At 47.3% G+C, this 22,929-nt stretch overlaps 1 protein-coding gene across 3 annotated transcripts in view; it reads right to left on the bottom strand.

Annotated features, from left to right (window-relative positions):
- The window catches only part of unm_sa1614 (un-named sa1614), a 319,542-nt gene that overhangs the window by 126,949 nt on the left and 169,664 nt on the right, over positions 1-22,929 (bottom strand). For all 3 annotated transcript variants that reach the window (XM_038803728.1, XM_038803726.1, XM_038803727.1), the window contains 2 exons: positions 12,873-12,948; positions 10,650-10,736 (listed from right to left, as the gene is read on the bottom strand). In XM_038803728.1, coding sequence (XP_038659656.1) covers positions 10,650-10,736; positions 12,873-12,948 — 163 coding nt within the window. The remainder of the gene's footprint in view (positions 1-10,649; positions 10,737-12,872; positions 12,949-22,929) is intronic.

Here is a 22,929-nt window from a genome sequence, read left to right as displayed (position 1 = left end):
TCCTGACTTTTAAATACATTGTCATTCCTGGGTCAAAATCCTGAAACTCCCTTCCTAACAGCACTATGGATGCACCTATACCACATGGACTGCAACTCACCACAAGCTTCTCAAAAGCAAGTAGTGATGAACAATAAAAATGCTGGCCTAGCCAGTGACGCCCACATCACATGAAATAATTACAAAAAACAGCAGAGGCTTGGAATTCGCTTATAAGACAGTTGCTCTTAGAAGAGCTTGCTAATATCCTTCCCCAAGTTAGACAGCTGTGAATTGGATGCATATTTATCAAGATTCCAGATATACACACTCCCATCTTACCGCTAAACTGTAAGTGGCATATACTTATTCTTAAATAATGTGGCCAATGTGTGCTTCAGTGGAATTTAGCTATTAATGAAGAAACCCTAAATTGGCTATTTCAGCCAATCTAAATTTGATATCAGGGCAATGTATCTCAAGTTATCCTGACTAAATTCTTGTTTACGTTAATCATCTATTTTAGAGCATATCTCTGTTGTTTCTTGACAGGAGTCATAAATGCTGGTTTCTGCATTCACATTACAAGGTATCTCTCAGATTATTTACAGATTAAGTCATGGAACTGCATTCAAATACAAATAACGCAGGTACTATAAGGCTACAACATACTTCGAATTAAGATTTGAACATTACACATAGGCTAGCTTCCCTTATGTAAATGAAGCATTCTTCCTGAAAAAATCTTGAAACCTGCACAGTTAGTTAAATATTTTCTGAGCACCATGGTCAAAGATAAAGTGGACTATGGATGCACTGTATTACATAAAAGTCTGAAATCCATAGTTCCGGTGGCAGTCATGAAGGAGTAGGTCGCACAATTGGTGGCTCCCGCTTGGGTCAGACCTTTGGACCTTTTCGCCTTTTTTCTCGGATTTTACTCGGAAAACTTACTTTGGACGTTCAGAGACTATTTCCTCGGGTGGATGTAGCTGTTACAAGGGGGCATAACTATAAGGTTCAGGGTGGGAGATATAGGAGGGATGCCCGAGGTAGATTCTTTACTCAGAGAGTGGTTAGGGTGTGGAATGGACTGCCTGCTGTGATAGTGGAGTCGGACACTTTAGGAACTTTCAAGCGATTACTGGATAGGCACATGGAGCACACCACAATGACAGGGAGTGGGATAGCTTGATCTTGGTTTCGGACAAAGCTCGGCACAACATGGAGGGCCGAAGGGCCTGTTCTGTGCTGTACTGTTCTATGTTTTAAAACTGATGGTGGGTGTAATTGTGAGGAGGAATCCCACATCAGTGCACGGAGAGGCGGACCAGGAGTGCTCGCAAAGGAAGAAATAGACGAACAGAGAAGGCCTAAGTTGAAGCCGCAGCGGGAGAAAGCATGGCGGATGACCAGAGTCCTGGCTCGACGACCCAGCGGTCAACGGAGCAATTGATTCAGTTCATACAAGAGGGCTTCGCCAAGCAGAACCAGGTATGCTTGGAGCCGATTAAGGATTCAATCGCTCGGCTGGAACATAGACTGGATGCCCAAGATCGGGCGATCCAGAAAGTGGAGAAGGCACTGATTGAGCAGGAGGAACACCGTGCCAGGTGCTAACGAGTCGAGGAATAGGGAGAGAGAGAGCAGTTGAACACGTGGCTACAGGGATGGTGCAGGAGGGAGGGTTTCATATACCTGGAGAATTGGGGCTCATTCTGGGGTAGGTGGGACCTCTACAAATGGGATGGTCTACACCTGGACCAGAGGGGTACCAATGTCCTGGGGGAGGAAATTTGCTAATGCTCTTCGGGAGGGTTTAAACTAATTCAGCAGGGGGTTGGGAACCTGAATTGTAGCTCCAGCATACAGGAGGTTGAGAGTAGTGAGGTCATGAGTAAGGTTTCAAGGTTGCAGGAGTTTACCGGCAGGCAAGAAGGTGGTTTAAAGTGTGTCTACTTCAACGCCAGGAGCATCCGGAATAAGGTGGGTGAACTTGCAACATGATTTGGTACCTGGGACTTCGATGTTGTGGCCATTTCAGAGACATGGATAGAACAGGAACAGGAATGGTTGTTGCAGGTTCCGGGGTTTAGATATTTCAGTAAGCTCAGGGAAGGTGGTAAAAGAGGGGGAGGGGTGGCATTGTTAGTCAAGGACAGTATTACAGGGGCTGGTTTAGCTCACCAGGCTAAATCGCTGGCTTTTAAAGCAGACCAAGCAGGCCAGCAGCACGGTTCGATTCCCGTACCAGCCTCCCCGGACAGGCACCGGAATTTGGCGACTAGGGGCTTTTCACAGTAACTTCATTGAAGCCTACTCGTGACAATAAGCGATTTTCATTTCATATTATGGTGGCAGAAAGGACATTTGATGAGGACTTGTCTACTGAGGTAGTATGAGCTGAGATTAGAAACAGGAAAGGAGAGGTCACCCTGTTGGGAGTTTTCTATAGGCCTCCGAAAAGTTCCAGAGATGTAGAGGAAAGAATTGCAAAGATGATTCTGGATAGGAGTGAAAGTAACAGAGTAGTTGTTATGGGGCACTTTAACTTTCCAAATATTGACTGGAACCGCTATAGTTCGAGTACATTAGATGGGTCCGTTTTTGTCCAATGTGTGCAGGAGGGTTTGCTGACACAGTATGTAGATAGGCCAGCAAGAGGCGAGGCCAAATTGGATTTGGTACTGGGTAATGAACCAGGACAGGTGTTAGATTTGGAGGTAGGTGAGCACTTTGGTGATCGTGACCACAATTCAGTTAAGTTTACTTTAGCGATGGAAAGGGATAGGTATATGCCGCAGGGCAAGAGTTATAGCTGGAGGAAAGGCAATTAGGATGCGATGAGGCAGGACTTAGGATGCATAGGATGGGGAAGGAAACTGCAGGGGATGGGCACAATTGAAATGTGAACCTCGTTCAAGGAACAGCTACTGCGTGCCCTTGGTAAGTATGTACCGGTCAGGCAAGGAGGAAGTGGTCCAGCGAGGAAACCGTGGTTTACTAAAGTAGTTGAATCACTTGTCAAGAGGAAGAAGGAGGCTTATGTAGAGATGAGACGTGAAGGTTCAGTTAGGGTGCTCGAGAGTTACAAGTTAGCTAAGAAGGACCTAAAGAGAGAGCTAAGAAGAGCCAGGAGGGTACATGAGAAGTCTTTGGCAGGTAGGATCAAGGATAACCCTAAAGCTTTCTATAGGTATGTCAGGAATAAAAGAATGACTAGGGTAAGAGTAGGGCCAGTCAAGGACAGTAGTGGGAAGTTGTGCGTGGAGTCCGAGGAGATAGGAGAGGTGCTAAATGAATATTTTTCGTCAGTATTCACACAGGAAAAAGACAATGTTGCCGAGGCGAATACTGAGATACAGGCTACTAGACTAGAAGGGCTTGAGGTTCATAAGGAGGAGGTGTTAGCAATTCTGGAAAGTGTGAAAATAGATAAGTCCCCTGGGCCGGATGGGATTTATCCTAGGATTCTCTGGGAAGCTAGGGAGGAGATTGCTGAGCTTTTGGCTTTGATCTTTATGTCGTCATTGTCTACAGGAATAGTAGACTGGAGGATAGCCCTTGTTCAAGAAGAGGAGTAGAGACAACCCCGGTAACTATAGACCAGTGAGCCTTACTTCTGTTGTGGGCAAAGTCTTGGAAAGGTTTATAAGAGATAGGATTTATAATCATCTGGAAAAGAATAATTTGATTCGGGATAGTCAACACGGTCTTGTGAAGGGTAGGTCGTGCCTCACAAACATTATTGAGATTTTTGAGAAGGTGACCAAACAGGTGGGCGAGGGTAAAGCAGTGATGTGGTGTATATGGATTTCAGTAAAGCGTTTGATAAGGTTCCCCACGGTAGGCTATTGCAGAAAATACGGAGGCATGGGATTCAGGGTGATTTAGCAGTTTGGATCAGAAATTGGCTCACTGTAAGAAGACAGAGGGTGGTGGTTGATGGGAAATGTTCAGCCTGGAGTTCAGTTACTAGTGGTGTACCAGAAGGGTCTGTTTTGGGGCCACTGCTGTTTGTCATTTTTATAAATGACCTGGAGGAGGGTGTAGAAGGATGGGTGAGTACATTTGCAGATGACACTAAAGTCGGTGGAGTTGTGGACAGTGCAGAAGGATGTTGCAGGTTACAGAGGGACATAGATAAGCTGCAGAGCTGGGCTGAGAGGTGGCAAATGGAGTTTAATGCAGAAAAGTGCGAGGTGATTCATTTTGGCAGGAGTAACAGGAATGCAGAGTACTGGGCTAATGGTAAGATTCTTGGTAGTGTGGATGAGCAGAGATATCTCGGTGTCCATGTACATAGATCCCTGAAAGTTGCCACCCAGGTTGATAGGGTTGTTAAGAAGGCGTACGGTGTGTTAGCTTTTATTGGTAGAGGGATTGAGTTTCGGAGCCATGAGGTCATGTTGCAGCTGTACAAAACTCTGGTGCGGCCGCATTTGGAGTATTGCGTGCAGTTCTGGTCGCCGCATTATAGGAAGGATGTGGAAGCATTGGAAACGGTGCAGAGAAGATTTACCAGGATGCTGCCTGGTATGGAGGGAAGATCTTATGAGGAAAGGCTGAGGGATTGAAGGCTGTTTTCGTTAGAGAGAAGAAGGTTAAGAGGTGACTTAATAGCGGCATACAAAATGATCAGAGGATTAGATAGGGTGGACAGTGAGAGCCTTTTTCCTTGGATGGTGATGGCTAGCAAGCGGGGACATAGCTTTAAATTGAGGGAGATAGATATAGGACAGATGTCAGAGGTAGGTTCCTTACTCAGAGAGTAGTAAGGGCGTGGAATGCCCTGCCTGCAACAGTAGTGGACTCGCCACGGGCATTTAAATGGTCATTGGGTAAACATATGGATGATATGGGAATAGTGCAGATGGGCTTTAGAGTGGTTTCACAGGTTGGTGCAATATCAAGGGCCGAAGGGCCTGTACTGCGCTGTAATGTTCTATGTTCTAAACAGCAATGGAGATGGAGGTGGGGATGCTGAGACACCAACAGACAAGGCTCCAGGTGAAGGTGGAGGATCTAGAGAATAGATCCCGCCGGCAGAACTTGAGGATAGTTGGTCTCCCAGAGGGGTCCGAAGGAGCGGATGCAGGGGTATATGTAGCGGGCATGTTCGAGAAGCTAATGGGATGGGATGTTCACCCGACCCCTGGAGGTGGACAGGGCTCACAGAAGGCTAGCGAGGAAGCCGCGTGTAGGTGACACCCCCCCCCCCCCCTCCCGAGTGCGATGGTAGTGAGATTCCACAGGTACCTGGACAAGGAGCGTATTTTACGGTGGGCCAGGCAAACACGGACCTGTAAGTGGGAGAACAGCATCCTGCGTATCTACGAAGATCTGAGCGCGGAAGTGGCCAGGAGATGAGCACGGTTCAACCAAATAAAGTCAACCCTTTACAAGAAGAAGGTAAAGTTTGACTGCTGTATCCGGCCCGTCTTTGGGTCACTTATGAGTAGCAACATTTCTACTTTGAGTCGCCCGAGGAAGTGATGGACTTCACCAGAAGGAAAGGGCTGGTAGTGGACTGAGCTGTTTGAACTTTGCTGCAGCGTTCATGTTAAAAAAGTTTTTGTTTTTGGACTATATCTGTAACGACTTCTGTATTAATCCTGAGGCTGCCGCAAAGTTGTGTAAGTTAAAGTTTGCATTTGCACTGATGGGGGATGGAGGCTTGAATTTTTGATATAGAGGGCGGAATTCTCCGCTCCCCACGCCAGGTGGGAGAATCGCAGGAGGGCCGGGCGACTGACGACATGCGCCCTGGCACCCCCCGCGATTCTCCCACCAGCCTCCACCCCCCCCCCGGCTCGCTGATTCGCCGCTCTTCACGGCGACCGGCGATACTCCGGCCCGGATGGGCCGAGCGGCCTGACGTTCCTGACCTGTTCATGCCGGCGGCAACCACACCTGGTCGCTGCCGTCGTGAACATGGCGCCAAATCTTCGTTTGTGGCTTGCGGGGGGCTGAGAGAGGAGTGAGCACCACGGCCGTGCTCGGGAGGGGACTAGCCTGCGATCGGTGCCCACCGATCATCGGGCCGGTGTCTCCAAGCGACGCACTCTTTCCCCTCCGCCACCCCGCAATATAAAGCCGCCACGTCTTGCGGGGCAGCGGAGGGGAAGACGGCAACCGCGCATGCGCGGGTTGGAGCCAGCAGCCATCGTGACGTCAGTCGCGCATGCGCGGGTTGGAGCCGGCCAACCTGCGCATGCGCGGCTGACGTCACATAGGCGCCGCCGTTGCGTCATTCTCGGTGCGCCGCCTTGACTCAAGTGTCAAGGCCCGGCGGTCGAGATTTACAGAGCACCGCTCCTAGCCCCCTGGGGGGGGGGGGGGGGGGGGGGGGGGGGGGGGGTTGAATAGGGTGCAAGGAGCGGCGTACAAGGCCATCGTGAAACTCGGCCGAGTTCACGACGGCCTTCCTGATGCCGCGCTGGAGCGGAGAATTCCACCCGGGGTTTTTGCTTTTCTTTGTGTTTCTTTCGGTCAACTGGGCTGGGATTGTTTTCTCTTGCGTATGTGTGGCCAAGCAGGGGAGGGGGGGAGCAATAGATGGGAAAATGTCTGGCGCTGTGGGCGGGAGCTACCAAGCTAGCTGGGCGGGCTGGCTCACGGAAGAGCAGTGGGGTGTGAGCAGATGTTAAAGCAGCTTATTGAAGGGGGCGGTTTGTATGGTGCTGTTATTGGGGGGAGGGGGCGGGGATTGCTCTGCTGACGGGGGAGGGACTGTTGCTGGGGGACAAAAGGGAGGTCGGGGACTAAGACTGCCTGGGCGGACCTGCGGATGTGCGGGGCGCGAGCTGGAGACTGGCCCAAGAAAGGTGGGAGACTGGTCCAAGAAAGGTGATGGCTGATCGGCGGCGGGGGGGGGGGGGGATTGAAGGCGGACGTGTCAATGTTACAGGAGACGCATCTTAGGGTAACCGATCAGATTAGATTAAGGAAGGGATGGGTCGGACAGGTATTTCACTCGGGGTTGGACTCTAAGACTAGAGGGGTCGCGATCCTGATTAATAAGCAAATGTCATTTGAGGTGGGAAGAATAGTTGCGAATGTGGGAGGCCGTTACATCACGGTTAGTGGGAAGCTGGAAGGGCTGCCGGTGGTACTCGAGAATGTGTACGCTCCAAATTGGGATGATGTGGAGTTCATAAGGAGGATGTTGGAGAAGGTCCCGGACCTGGATTCGCATAAGTTGGTCATGGGAGGGGGGGGGAGAAGAGTGAACCCCACCCCCCTCCCCACCATGGAGGTTTCGGCGGCCGAGAGTGAAGTTCTCCTTTTACTCACACGTGCATAAAGTGTACTCCCTGATCGACTTTTTCATCTTGAATAGAGCTTTACTGACGGGGTAGTGGACACCGCGTACTCAGCGATCACGGTCTCGGATCATGCCCCGCACTGGGTGGACCTACAGGTGAGTAAGGAGGGTGGCCAATGCCCGCATTAGAGATTGGATGTCGGACTGTTAGCGGATGAGGAGGTGTGCGGGCGGGTGAGGAAATGTATCCAGAACTATCTGGAAGTTAATGATACGGGGAAGTCTCGGCTGCAATGGTCTGGGAGGCGCTGAAGGCAGTGGTCAGAGGGGAGCTGATCTCGATACGGGCCCACAGGGAGAAGGTAGAGAGAGCAGAGACGGACCAACTGATAAGGGAAATACTTCAGGTGGACAAGAGATATGCGGAGACCCCAGAGGCAGGGCTTTTAAGGGAATGACGGAGGCTACAGGCGGAGTTTGGCTTGTTAACTACAGGGAAGGCGGTGGAGCAGCTGAGGAAGGCGAGGGGGGAGATATATGAATATGGAGAGAAGGCCAACAGAATGCTTGCGCAGCAGCTCAGAAAGAAGGAGGCAGCCAGGGAGATTGGAAAAGTGAGGGATATGGATGGGAACCTGGTCAGGGATTCAGCAGGGAGTGAATAGGGCGTTCAAGGAGTTTTATAGCAGGCTGTATGAGTCAGAACCCCCAGCTGGGCCGGAGAGGATGAGGCAATTCTGAGGTTCCCGAAGGTTGACGAAGGGTTGGTAGAGGGGCTGGAGGCCCCGATCGGGATGGAAGAAATAGAAGGGCTGAAGGCCATGCAGTCGGGTAAAGCCCGGGACCAGACGGGTACCCAGTGGAGTTTTACAATAAGTTCTCTGGGATGCTGGGGCTGCTGTTGATGTGGACATTTAATGAGGCAAGGGAGCGAGGGGTGCTTCCCCCGACGATGTCACAAGCCACTATCTCACCGATCCTGAAGCAGGATAAGGACCGGGGGCTATGCGGGTCCTACAGATCGATCTCCTTATTAAATGTGGACGCCAAACTGTTGGCCAAAGTCTTGTCCTCTAGGATCGAAGACTGCGTTACGGATATGATTGGGGAGGACCAGACAGGATTTGTTAAGGGCAGGCAGTTGGCGGCCAATGTTAGAAGACTGCTGAATGCGATCATGATGCCCCAGAGGGTAGGGACGTAGAGGTAGTGGTCGCAATGGACGCAGAGAAGGCATTTGTTCGGGTGAAATGGACCTATCTGTGGGTGGTTTGGTTTGGACGGGGCTTCATCGACTGGGTTAGGCTGCCGTATCAGGCGCCCGTGGCGATTGTAGGGATGAACAGGTTGACATGGGGCTCTTTTAGGCTGCACCGGGAGACGAGACAGGGATGCCCCCTCTCCCCACTGCTGTTTGCGCTGGCCATAGAGCAGCTGGCAATTGCGCTGAGAGCCTCAAGGGGCTGGAAGGGGCTGGTTCGTGGAGGGGTGGAACACAGAGTCTCGCTATACGCAGATGACCTGCTCCTATGTGTCTCTGACCCACTGGAAGGGATGGGAGAAATTATGAGGATTCTGGGGGAATTTGGCCGGTTTTCGGGTTATAAATTGAACATGGGGAAAAGGGAGATGTTCGCGATCCAGGCAAAGAGGCAGAAGAGGCGACTGGGGGAGCTGCCATTTAGAGTGGTAGGGGGAAGCTTTCGGTACCTAGGCATCAAGGTAGCACGGGAATGGGAACGGCTACATAAGTTAAATTTGACCGACTAGTGGATCAAATGAAGGAAGACGTCCGAAGGTGGGGCATGCTCCCGCTATCACTGGCTGGGAGGGTACAGACAGTGAAGATGACGGTCCTCCCGAGATTCCTGTTTGTGTTTCAGTGTCTCCCCATTTTTATTCCACGGGCCTTCTTTAAACGGGTTAACAAGGTGATCTGTGGCTTTGTATGCGCGGGTAAGACCCCGCGAGTAGAAAAGAGGATGCTGGAGCGTAGCCGGGGTGGGGGGAGGGGGCGGCAGGCTGGCGCTGTTGAACTTTAGTAATTATTATTGGGCAGCAAACATAGCCGTGATTAGGAATTGGGTGGTCTGTGTGTGTGGCGACCCTGAGAGTCTGGGGGCATTGGAGGAAACATGTGGGAGCAGGGGGAGTATCGGTCTGGTCACCAATCTGCAATAACCATCAGTTTGCCCCGAGGAGGCTGGATGGAAGGTTTCGGAGATGGCAAACAGCAGGGATCAAGAAGATGGGAAATCTGTTTACAGAGGGGAGCTTTCCCAGCCTGAAGGAGTTGGAGGAGAAATTTGAATTGATGGGTGGAAATGAGGTTAGGTACCTGCAGGCGCAAGATTTCCTACGCAGGCAGGTCTCAACCTTCCAGCTCCTACTGCCAAGGGGGATACAGGAAAGGGTAGTTTCCAGAATGTGGGTGGGAGAAGGGAGGGTTTCAGACATTTATAAAGAACTCATGGGGTCAGAGGAAACACAGACCGAGGAGCTGAAACACAAATGGGAAGAGGAGTTAGGAGAAGAGATAGAGGATGGTCTCTGGGTGGATGTGTTGAGTAGAGTCCTCATCATGCGCCAGGCTCAGCCGGATACAATTTAAGGTCGTTCACCGGGTACACATGACAGTGGCCCGGATGAGCAGGTTCTTTGGGGAGGAGACAAGTGCGCAAGGTGTGCGGGAGGACCAGCGAACCATGTTCATATGTTCTGGGCATGCTGGAAGCTCAGGAGATTCTGGCAGGGATTTGCGGATGTCATGTCCAAGGTTTTAAAAACAAGGGTGGCACTGAGTCCAGAGGTGGCGACTTTCGGGGTGCCGGAAGATCCGGGAATCCAGGAGGAGAAAGAGGCAATTCTGGCCTTTGTCTCCCTGGTAGCCTGGAGACAGATACTATTAGCTTGGAGGGACTCAAAGACCCCAAAGTCAGAGGCCTGGCTCACTGACATGGCCAGCTTTCTGTCTGGAGAAAATCAAGTTCGCCCTGAGAGGGTCAATGTCGGGTTTATCCGGAGGTGGCAACCGTTCGTCGACTTCTTTGGGGAAAATTAACTGGCATCAGAGAGAGGTGGGGGGAGGTGTGAAGGTGGGGGGTTGGGGTTTAGTTTAGTTTAGACTAGTGTATAAGAAAGGTGAACCTGTGAGGTAGGAAGACGGCCTTTGCACTATGTTTATATTTGTATGGTAAGAAGTCTTACAACACCAGGTTAAAGTCCAACATGTTTGTTTCAAACACTAGCTTTCGGAGCACTGCTCCTTCCTCAGGTGAATACATATATTTGTATGTACACTGTTTCTTCTGTTATTGTTATAAAATCATAAATGCCTGAATAAAATGTTTATTAAAAAAAAGTCCGAAATCCAGACGAGTTAATGACAATAAAAGAGACTTACCTCTTTGTGGTCCAACTGTAAAGTTGGTTTGAGCTGATCGCGAAGGCTGCAGAGTTGCTTCTTTTCCTCATCCTGGTTCAGCTTAATCTGAAACAGTGCAAGACAAGAGTTTTTTAAATTAAAACTGCTGCTTAGGAATATGTTCTTTCCATCCCACACATTTTTCAAGAGATTCCTTGAGTTTATTTATTGGTTAACACTAAATTACTCAGTTCCAGAAACAAATAACTCATAAAACTGTCTTCCATGCATGTGTTGTTTTTCAATCACCCTCATCATCATTTTTTTAGCTTTTACGTTGTAAAATAATTTCTGCAATTGTTCTTGCTGAATCAACCAATTTTGTGCTTTTACTTCAAATGATTAGTTTCCTATTTAAAAAAAAAATTTAGAGAACCCAATTCATTTATTCCAATTAAGGGGCAATTTAGCATGTTCAATCCAGCTATCCTGCACATCTTTGGGTTGTGGGGGCGAAACACACACAAGCATGGGGAGAATGTGCAAACTCCACACAGACAGTGACCAGGGTCGGGATTGAACCTGGGACCTGGGCGCCGTGAGACTGCAGTGCTAACCACTGAGCTGCCGTGTTGCCCCCAGATTAGTTTCCTATTTAATAATTTATCAAGGTAGTTTTAATCTAATCCATTTAGCTGTAACCAGATTGAAACATTGATCAAGGTTAGGGTAGCTCAGTGGTTAGCACTGTTGCTTCACAGCACAAGGGTCCCAGGTTCGATTCCCAGCTTGGGTCGCTGTCTGTGCGGAGTCTGCACGTTCTCCTTGTGTCTGTGTGGGTTTCCTCCAGGTGCTCCGGTTTCCTCCCACAAGTCCTGAAAGATGTGCTGTTAGGTAATTTGGACATTCTGAATTCTCCCTCTGTGTACCCGAACAGGTGCTGGAGTGGGTACAGAAGAGATTTCCCAGGATGTTGCCTGATCTGGATGGTATTAGCTATGAGGAGATGTTGGATAAACTTGGATTGTTTTCACTGGAGGTTGAGAGGTGACCTGATAAAGGCTTGCAAAATTATGAGTGACATGGACAGAGCAGATAGCCAGATGCTTTTTTCCAGGGTAGAAAAGTCCATTTCTAGGGGACACGGTGCAAGAGCAAAAGTTTAGAAGAGATGTGCAAGGCAAGTTATTTACATGGAGGGTGGTGAGTGTCTGGAATGCGCGACCATGGAAGGTGGTAGAAGCAGATACGATAGCGGCGTTTAAGAGGTACCTTGATGAATACATGAATTGGATGGGAAGAGAAGGATATGGACCCTGGCAACACAGAAGACTTTAGATTCGACAGGCATCACGATCGGCACAAGCTTGGAGGGCCGAAGGGCATGTTCCTGTGATATAGTGCTCTTTATTTTTTAATCTTCCAAAATATGTATCACTTCACACTTCTCTGCATTAAATTCTATCTGCCACATGTCTGCTGCCCATTTCACCAGTCTGTTCCTCCTGAAGTTTGTTTCTATCCTCCTGATTGTTTACAACATCTGTTAGTTTTGTACCTGAAAGTTTTGCAATTATGCCCTGTATACCCAAGTTCAAGTCATTAATAGATATCAATTTTTTTCAATGCCGACCCATGGGAGAATAACACTCTACACCTGCCTCCAGTCTGAAAAATAACATTCACCACTACTCTGGGTTTCTGTCACTTTGTCAATTCTGCATTAATTCTGCCACAAACCCTTTAATCCCATGTGGTTTGAGTTTACTAACAAGACTATTATGTGGTACTTTATTAAATAACTTTCGAAAGTCCGTATACAAACTTTCTGGAAAGAAGAGGGGCAGGTAATGTTTTGGTTTGTGAATCCAAGATTCTACTACACTTTGTTTTAGGCAAGAGCAGAGTTCTTCAGGCATCCTTGTCAGCATTCATTCTTCAACCATCAGTTACAAAACAGATCGTCTGGTCATTAGTTTTCCCTATGTTTGTGGGTCCTTGAATGACACATATTGGGTTGCAACATTTGCCTAAATAAGTGACCGCACTTCAAAAAGAACTCACTGGCTGTGAAGTATTTTAGGATATTCTGAGGTGTAGAAAAATTGAACACAAGTTAATTTTTCTTTCTTTCTTATTCTTTAAGTACATGGAATTACATCGGATATATGGACAGAAACAAGCCATTGGCCCAACTAGTCCATGTTCAAAATTTCTGCTCATTTCTACCAGAAATCCTGAGGCAAAGTATTTCATACTCACAGTCTGTAAATCTTCTGTAAGCATTTCGACATAGTGCCTGATCTTCTCAGCTGTTTTCAATCCTTCCTGAAAGAAACTGCAACAGAGTATAGAAAAACTATTATTATATAACTTTAATCAATATCATGGGATTTCCGAACACAATATCATTTACTTTCAATTTCCAAAGAAAACAAGAACATGAAAAATAGGGGAGGAATGGACCATAATAGGGTCCTTCGAATCTGCTCATCCATTTACACTCATCCTCAACTGCACATTCCTGCCCGACCCACAAATCCCTCCATTTGGGTCCAAAACTCTATTGATCTCTGGGAAGGCTAGCCAGTTATTGCCTCACTGGCTGAGTGGGGTGTTACTGGCCACAATGGCACAGGCATCGATCTCCCTGATCTTGAAAAAGGATAAAGATCCCAAGGGTCATATAGGCCCATCTCTCTGTTGAATGCAGATGCAAAGTTGCTGGCTAAGGTGCTGGAACTCGTTTGGAACCCCCCCCTGCCTTCACTGGCTGTGAAGTATTTTAGGATATTCTGAGGTGTAGAAAAATTGAACACAAATTAATTTTTCTTTCTTTATTATTCTTTAAGTACATGGAATTACATCGGATATACTGGACAGAAACAAGTAATTTCTGAGGATGAGATGAGTTATTGACAGTTATCGGCCAACATTAAGAGACTGTTGAATGTGGTGCTGTCGCCTTGCCCAGGGGTCGATCCAGAGGTAATCATGAAATGGAAAAAATGAAATGAAATGAAAATCGCTTATTGTCACAGGTATTGTCAAATGAAGTTACTGTGAAAAGCCCCTAGTCGCCACATTCCGGCACCTGATCGGGGAGGCTGGTACGGGAATTGAACCGTGCTGCTGGCCTGCCTTGGTCTGCTTTAAAAGCCAGCGATTTAGCCCTGTGCTAAACCAGCCCCATGGATGTCTCCATCGATGTGGAAAACGTGTTCGACCGGGTGGAGTGGGGGTACCCCTTTGATGTATTGGGCGATTTAGCTTTGGACCTAATTTCATTTTGTGGATTAGGCTTTTATACAGGGGCCCCACTGCAAGCGTCCGTACCAATGGACTGAGCTTGTGGTACTTTCGGTTATATCGGGCACAAGGCAGAGATGTCCACTTTCCCCATTACTGTTTGCTTGGTAAATTGAGCCGTCGACCAGGTGGAAGGATATAGAGTGGGAGATAGGGAGCACAAGGGTGTCCCTGTATGCGGACGATTTGTTGTAATATGTTACGGATCCTTTCTCTAACGTGGGGAGCATAATGGAGGTGCTGAAGAAGTTTGGTTCCTTCTCAGGATATAGATTGAACGTGGGCAAGAGTGAGGATTTTTCGGTGAACCCTCCGGAGATGCGAGCGAATCTGGAGAGACTACGGTTTCGGCTGGCCAGATCTAGTTTTAGGTATCTGGGAATATGGGTGGCTCATGATTGGGTTTCGGGGGGGAGGGGGGGCTACCTAATTTGATGTACTATTATGGGTGGCAAATGTTGAGTAAGTCTGAGAGTTGTTTAGGGAGTCAAAATCAGTATGAGGGTGGATGGAGTTGGCTTCTTGTATCAGGCAGCACAGTGGCTCAGTGGTTAGCACTGCTGCCTCACAGCGCCAAGGACCCGGGTTCGATTCCAACCTCGGGTAACTGTCTGTGTGGAGTTTGCACATTCTCCCCTTGCCTGTGTGGGTTTCCTCCGGGTGCTCCGGTTTCCTCCCACAGTCTAAAGATGTACAGGTTAGGTGGATGGCCATGCTAAATTGCCCCTTAGGGAGGAATTAAAGGATGGGGGATTGGGTATAGGTTGGATGATCTTTCAAAGTGTCTGATCAGACTCGATGGGCCAAATGGCCTCTTTCTGCACTTCTAGGTTCAAGCTCGAGGGCATTTGTTACTGCTCCTCTTCCGTTAGCCTCTCTGAGAGTATGGAATCAATTCAGACAGCACTTTAAATTAAGGTCTATGTCATTACTGGTGCTGATCTGTGGGAACCATGGTTTTGTACCGGCTGGGATGGACTCGACGTATAAGAACTGGAAGAGGGAGGAGATTGAGAGGTTTAGGGATTTGTGGAGGGAGGTTTGCTGAGATGGAGGAGTTAGTGGAGAAGTTCCAACTCCCGAGGGGTAATGATTTTAGGTATTTGCAGGTTCGAGACTTTGTTTGTAAGCTGATTTCTTTGTTTCTTGGGTTGCCGGTTCCTTCACTTATTGTCAAGGTATTGTCTCTCGACGAGATAGAGAAAGGGAAACTATCAGACATACATGGGCAGACGGTGGAGACAGAGAAGGCTTCGCTGGAGGAAGTAAGGGGGAATGGGAGTACGAGTTAGGTTTGGTTTTGGATGGGGTTGGAATGAGGCTCTGCATAGGGTTAACGACACCTCCTCACGTGAGAGGTTAAGTTTAATATAGTTTAAAGTGGTGCATAAGGCGCACTTGACCATGACATTTTTGAGTGGGTTTTTCCCGGGGTTGGAGGATAGATGTAAGCGTTGTTCAAGAGGACAGGTGAATCACTCGCATGTGTTTCGGTCTTTTCCTTAGCTGTTTTAAAGTTTCCATCTCTGATACAATGTCGGAGCTTTTGGGAGTTAGAGTGGACCCGTGCCCAATGGAGTGTTTGGAGTCTCTGGACTGTTGGACTTTCCAGGGCTGCAGGAGGGGAGGAGGACTGATGTCTTGGCCTTCACATCTCTAAAGGCCCGGAGGCAAGTCTTGCTCCGATAGAGGTCATCAGCGACTCCCAAAGCGTCAGCATACTGACAGATTTGTCAGAATTCCTGCATTTGACAAAAATTAAGTACGCCATTAGGGGATCAGAGGAGGGGTTTTACTTGAGGTAGTGCCATTCATTACCTTCTGTAAGGAGTTGGTTGCCATCAACAATTAGAGAGGGGTGGGGGATAGGGTAGAGAGGGCTCTGGGTCATTCCCGTTTAGGTGGGACTGGGTTGGAGGGCATATTTTTATAAAAGTTGTGTACATCTGCTGGACTATTCTGTATGTTACAATTGAAATTTTTTTCTGAATAAAAATATTTTTAAAAAACCTCTCCAGGCTCGATCGTCACCTTTGTCCTTCTAGGTGATGGAGGTGGCGGGTTTGGAAGGCATTGTTGAAGGAGCATTGGTGAGTTGCTGCAGTGCATCTTGTAAACGATACACACTGCTGGGGGAGGCAGTGGCATCGTGGTATTTTCACTGGACTAGTAATCCAGAGACCCAGGATAATGATCTGGGGACCTGGTTTCGAATTCCACCACGGCAGATGATGTCTAATTGTGTGGAATTAAAAATCTAATTGTCGATTTCCGTAAAAATCCATATGACTCACTAATGTCCTTTCGGGAATGAAATCTGCCATCCTTATCTGGTCTGGCCCACATGTGACTCCAGACCCACAGTTATGGGGAGAAAGCAGGATTAGGGTATTGAGGTGGATGGTCAGCCATGATCGTGATAAATGGCAAAGCAGGCTCAAAGGTACAAAAGGCCTCCTACTGCTCCTGTCTTCTATGCATCTATGTATGTGGTTGACTCTTAAATGCCCTCTGGAATGGCCTAGCAAGCCACTCAGTTGAATTCAATTGCTACGAAAATGCAAAAACAGAATGAAGGCAGAACGACCACCCAGCATCGAACCAGGCACCGAAAATGACAACGGCACCCCAGCCCTGCTGACCCTGCAAAGTCCTCCTTACTAACATCTGGGGGCTTGTGCCAAAGTTGTGAGAGCTGTCTCACAGACTAATTAAGCAACAGCCTGACATAATCATACCTTACAATGTCCCAGACATCACTATCACCATGTCCTGTCTCACCAACAGGACTGACCCAGCAGAGGTGGCAGCACAGTGGTGTGCAGTTGGGCGGGAGTTGCCCTGGGAGTCCTCAACATAGACTTTCAACCCCATGAATTCTCATGGCCTCAGGTTAAACATGGGCAAGGAAATCTCCTGCTGATTACCATGTACCATCCACCATCAGCTGATGAAATCAGTACTCCTCCATGTTGAACACCACTTGGAGGAAGCACTGAGGATGGCAAGGGCGCAGAATATGCTCTGGGTGGGGGACTTCAATGTCCATCACCAAGAGTGGCTCAGTAGTGCCAGCACAGACTGACTGGGTCCGAAAGGACATAGCTGCTATCCTGGGACTGCAGCAGGTGGTGAGGGAACCAAGAGGGAAAAACATACTTAACCTCATCCTCACCAATCTGACAGCTGCATCTAGAAGTGACCATCCGACAGTCCTTGTGGAGAAAAAGTCCTGTCTTCAGATTGAAGATATCCTCCATCGTGTTGTGTAGCACTATCACCGAGCTTAATGGGATAGACTTCGAACAGATCTAACAATTCAAAACTGGGCATCCATGAGGCGCTGTGAGCAGCAGCAGAATTGTATTCAACTCTACCATTACCACCAAGCCAGAGGATCAACACTGGCTCAATGAAGAGTTCAGGAGAACATGCCAGGAGCAACATCAGGCATACTGAAAAATGAGGTGTTAACCTGGTGAAGTTACAACACAGGACTATTTGTGTGCCAAACAGCATAAGCAGCAAGTAATAGACAAAGCTAAGTGATTCCACAATGAACGCATCAGATCTAAGCTCTGTAGTCCTGCCACACCTTGGGGCTGGTTTAGCACACTGGGCTAAATTGCTGGCTTTTAAAGCAGACCAAGGCAGGCCAGCAGTACGGTTCAATTCCTGTACCAGCCTCCCCAAACAGGCGCCGGAATATGGCGACTAGGAGCTTTTCACAGTAACTTCATTGAAGCCTACTTGTGACAATAAGCGATTTTCATTTCATTTCATTCAGCTGGGAATGATGGTGGATAATTAAACAACTCAATGGAGGAAGAGGCACCACAAATATCTCCATCCTCAATGATGGAGAGCCCAGCACACATGTGCAAAAGACAAGGCTGAGGCATTCGCAGCAATCTTACAATCTTCAGCCAGAAGTGTCGAGTGGATGATCTATCTCTGTTTCCTCCGGAGGTCCCCAGCATCACAGATGCCAGTCTTCAGCCAATACGATTCACTCCACATGATATCAAGAAATGGCTGAAGGCACTTTATACTGCAATAGCTATGGGTCATGATAATATCCCAGCAATTGTACTGAAGACTTGTGCTCCAGAACTTGCCGCATCCCTAGCCGAGCTGTTCCAGTACAGATACAACACTGGCATCTACCCAGCAATGTGGAAAATTGCCCAGGTGTGTCCTGTACACAAGAAAGAGGAGAAAATCCAGTCCAGCCAATTGCCGCCCTATCTCTCCATCATCAGCAAAACGATGTAAGGAGCTATCAAGCAGCACTTACTCAGTAATAACCTGCTCAAGGACGTTCAGTATGGGTTCTGTCAGGGTCACACAGTTCCTAACCTCATTATAGCCTTAGTTCAAGCATGGAGAAAAAAGCTGAATGCCAGAGGTGAGGTGAGAGTGACTGCCCTTGACATCACGGCAGCATTTGACCGACTATGGCATCAAGGGGCCCTAGTTAAACTGGAGTCAATGGGAATCAGGGGGGGAACTCTCCGCTAGTTGGTGTCATACCTGGCACAAAGGAAGATGGCTGTGGTGGTTGGAGGTCAATCACCTCAGCTCCAGGACATCACTACAGGACGTCCTCAGGGAAGTGTCCTGGGCCCAACCATCTTCAGCTCCTTCACAATGACCTCCCTTCCATCATAAGGTCAGAAGTGGGGATGTTTGCAGATGACTGCACAATGTTCAGCACCATTCGTGACTCCTCAGATAATGAAGCAGTCCATGTCCAAATGCAGCAAAGCCTGGACATAGGCTGAGAAGTGGCAAGTTACATTCAGGCCACACAAGTGCCAGGCAATGACCATCTCCTACAAGCAAGGATCTAACCACCACCCCTTGACATTCATTGGCATTACCATCGCTGAATCCCCCATAACATCCTGGGTCAACCGCAGAGGAAGCACATATTTCGGTGACCTGACCACCCCCCCACACACCCCCCATCAGCCCCTTCACAGAGGCCACCCCCATCAGAGTCCCAACAGTCCCAATACAGATCCCAAAACAGAGGTCACCTACAATAGATCCCCATGTCACAGACCACCCCATTCCCCACCATCAGTCAGCCCTGCCTGGAAGCTAAAGAGCAGTCCAGGCATAAACAGTGAAAAATCACTTACCAACCCCTTCCACCTGCTGCCTCAGACAGTTTTGAAAGCAGCAGCTGCTACTTCAAATCACATCACAAGGCTTTAAAGCCTTTCAGATCCTTTGATCTGCGAGGCTTCTAGCCACCATCAAAGAGAAAAAGCTTTAGTAGGCTGTAATTTACAGGGTAATAAGTTCCAAACTGCCAGGTTTCTGTATTGTTTATTTTCATTTCTCCTCACACTTGAATGCATCTCAAGTACCCTGCTGCGAAGCTAACCACAATGTGTATAAACATCTAGGAGATAAGTGCTTTTGCTTACTCGTTTTCCCAGCAGAAAGCACGTGATGAGAACCTGCCGATCATAGCTAAGGTGTCCCTTTCGTTTCAAAGGTCGAAATACTTCTGCCCAGTTCTCTCAAAAAGCATCATGCAGGAACCAATCACGGACTGTTGTCAGGCAGAACACTGTCCCTGGCCAACCCACAGGTTACCAGTTAGCCAATGGAACCAAATTCCTCCATAACTGGTTCCTATGGCTCACTTGGCGCCCAATGTGTCTGTTTCTCCAGTCCAAAATACAAAACCTCAGAACACAATGTCCTGACAGGTAGGCTGCTTCAGCTTCTGTCCTCTGCTTAAAGGCACATTCTGAATCAGGGTCCATGGACAAGAAGTAATAAAAGAAAAGAAAATGGATACAAAGGAAAAAAAACAGGAAGAATTCTAACTGTTCCAATTCAAAAACAAAATCCCATAAACCGAAAAACCCTTTCCGGAAAGCAAACTATACCGTTTAAGTTACTAAATTAGCAGGTAGCCATAATCAATGGATTTTTCCTTGGAACAACTCTAAAACGAAAATAGAGACAGGCCAAAACACTGTTCTTTGTCTGAGTCCACAGCAGCCAAAAGTGAAAGCAAAAGTAAAACTCCCAGAGCCACAACCCAGCTCCACCCACACAATGACATCACTGAAGCCATGTGATAAGACAAAAACCTTTCTTAAAGGGACACTCCCATGACACAATGCATCCACAATAATATTGTCATTTCTGGCGAGTGCGTGGTCACTTCCAGCCCCACAGGCTCTGGAGTCCCAATATAAGTGAACAATTTGTTTTTTCCTGACATCTTTAACCCCTAACTGCTCCAATGAGTTAAGGACACCAGATTTATAAGTGGAACATTAACGAACTGTTTATCAATAATATGAAGAACATAAGAACTAGGAGCAGGAGTAGGCCATCTGGCCCCTCGGGCCTGCTCCACCATTCAATGAGATCATGGATGATCTTTTGCGGACTCAGCTCCACTTTCCCGCCTGAACTCCATAACCCTTTATTCCTTTATTCTTCAAAAAACTATTTATTTTTATCTTGAAAATATTTAATGAAGGAGCATCAACTGCTACTCTGGGCAAGGAATTCCATAGATTCACAGCCGTTGGGTGAAAAAGTTCCTCCTAAACTCAGCCTAGGACTATGCTCCCTAACTCTGCTTTCACCCGCCAGTGAAAACAACCTCCCCGCATCTATCCTATCTATTCCCTTCATAATTTTATGTTTCTATAAGATCCCCCCCTGCATTCTTCTAAATTCCAACGAGTACAGTCCCAGTCCACTCAACTTCTCCTCGTAATCCAACCCCCTCAACTCTGGGGTTAACCTAGTGAATCTCCTGTGCACACCCTCCAGCGCCATTATGTCCTTTCTCAGGTAAGGTGACCAAAACAATACTCCAGGTGTGGCCTCACTAACACCTTCTACAGTTGCAGCGTAACCTTCCTAGTCTTAAACTCCATCCCTCTAGCAATGAAGGACAAAACTCCATTCACCTTCTTAATCACCTATTGCACCTTTAAAACAACTTTTAGCGACTCATGCACTAGGACACCCAGGTCCCTCTGCACGGAAGCATATTTTAATATTTGATCATTTAAATAATAATCCCTTTTGCTGTTATTCCTCCCAAAATGGATAACCTCATATTTGTCAACATTATATTCCATCTGCCAGACCCTAGCCCATTCACTTAAACTATCCAAATCCCTCTGCAAACTTCCAGTATCCTCTGCACTTTTTGATTTACCGCTCATCTTAGTGTCATCTGCAAATTTGGACACATTGCACTTGATCCCCAACTCCAAATCGTCTATGTGAATTGTGAACAATAATGGGCCCAACACTGATCCCTGAGGGACACCACTAACTACTGATTGCCAACCAGAGAAAGACCCATTAATCCTCACTCTTTGCTCTCTATTAATTAACCAATCCTCTATCCAGCTAACCAGAAGACTGTAGATCAAAAGCAGGCAGCAGGACAAGAATAAAAAGGAAACACAGAACAGACAAAGGTTTTACAACAGGATCGTAACATACCAGGAATATGTACAATTTTTACATTGAATGGTTGCAATAATAAACTCCAACGGACCAATCTTTCGTTCCAGATTTTAATTTTTTCTACAAACAAAAGCAGTGTATGGTTGGTATAGACCAAGCTTTAGTTATTATCATGCTGCACATCAATTTCAAAATGCTGAGGGACTAATAGCAATGCTAGCCCCTCTCAGTGCTGTATTATTTTCTTTGACACTATTTTTTTTGAAAAGTACACATCGGCCTGTCTATTCCTGACTTGTCATTCTGTAATAACACTGCTTCTAGCACCAACAAGATGTCACTAACATCTGTGGCCATTTTAAAGGGTTTGGCAAAATCAGGAGCCGTCAATACTGGTGCACTTACCAATATGGCCTTCAATTTCTCAAATGCTGTTTGGCATTCTGCGGACCATACCATTTTTTCTTGTTTCTGTGGGTACCGTCGATATGGATGCTGTTCTATCGGGTTGGAGTCGTCTATGTCTATGTCATGATAAAAGCAAATTACTGTGGATGCTGGAATCTGAAACAAAATCAGAAAAAAATGGACATTCTCAGCAGGTCTGGCAGCTCTGTGGAGCGACAAGGAAGCTAATGCTTTAACTATGGATGAGTCTTTGTCAAAGCTTTAACAATGAGTCGTCCAGATCCAAAACATTAGCTTCCTTCTCTCTCCACAGAGCCTGTCAGACCTGTTGAGATTGTCCAGATTTTCTGTTTTTGTTACGTCTACATCATGCTCAGTTAATATAGTGCACCCTGGCGTGTCCCAACAAATCTTATGCTTTTGCAGTAGCATATGGGATCTTTTCATTGCTCTTCTTTTAAGTATGCAAACTCAGTATCTGACTGTTCTAGTATTGCTGCATTTGCATGTTGTACCACAGGAGGGTTGCTCTGTGAATTGTCAACATCTTCCCCTAACTATCTCTGTCCCCTTACTATCTCTGTCCTCTTCCACTACTTCTACCACCTGACACATGGGCCCCTTTCTATCTTTTTGCTTACAATGATATTTCTTCAACACATTTATGTGTCATAATGGGTTCTTCTTCCTAGGGTCTGGAGTAACTGTTTGGTAAGTCACCTTATTCACCCTCCTAGCTACCTTATAGGGGCCACTCAATTTTGCTTTCAGAGGTTTAATCCGCAAAGACAACAATACCAGTACTGCATCTGTTCTGGTATGTTCTGGAGACAACACGTTTGTCTGCCGACATTTTCATTCTTTCTCCCAAAACCTTTCAATGCTCTTGGGCTATCTGAAAATCTCCTGCCCGTCTTTCCAGAAACATGGACAGATAATTCAACATTGAGGATTTGTCCTTTTGTTTTAGAAACTTTGCATTCATCAACTTTAATGGACCCCTTACTTCATGGCCATAGACCAATTCAAATGGGCTAAACTCAGTAGATTCGTTTGGAGAATTCCTGGTGGCAAATGGTAAAAATTCCAATCCCTTTCCCCAATCTCATGGATATTCATGGCAATAGGCCCTAATCAG

The sequence above is a fragment of the Scyliorhinus canicula genome, chromosome 7 (genome assembly GCF_902713615.1).
Source record: "Scyliorhinus canicula chromosome 7, sScyCan1.1, whole genome shotgun sequence".
NCBI lineage: Eukaryota > Metazoa > Chordata > Chondrichthyes > Carcharhiniformes > Scyliorhinidae > Scyliorhinus > Scyliorhinus canicula.
This window is presented reverse-complemented; position numbering and strand designations above follow the sequence as displayed.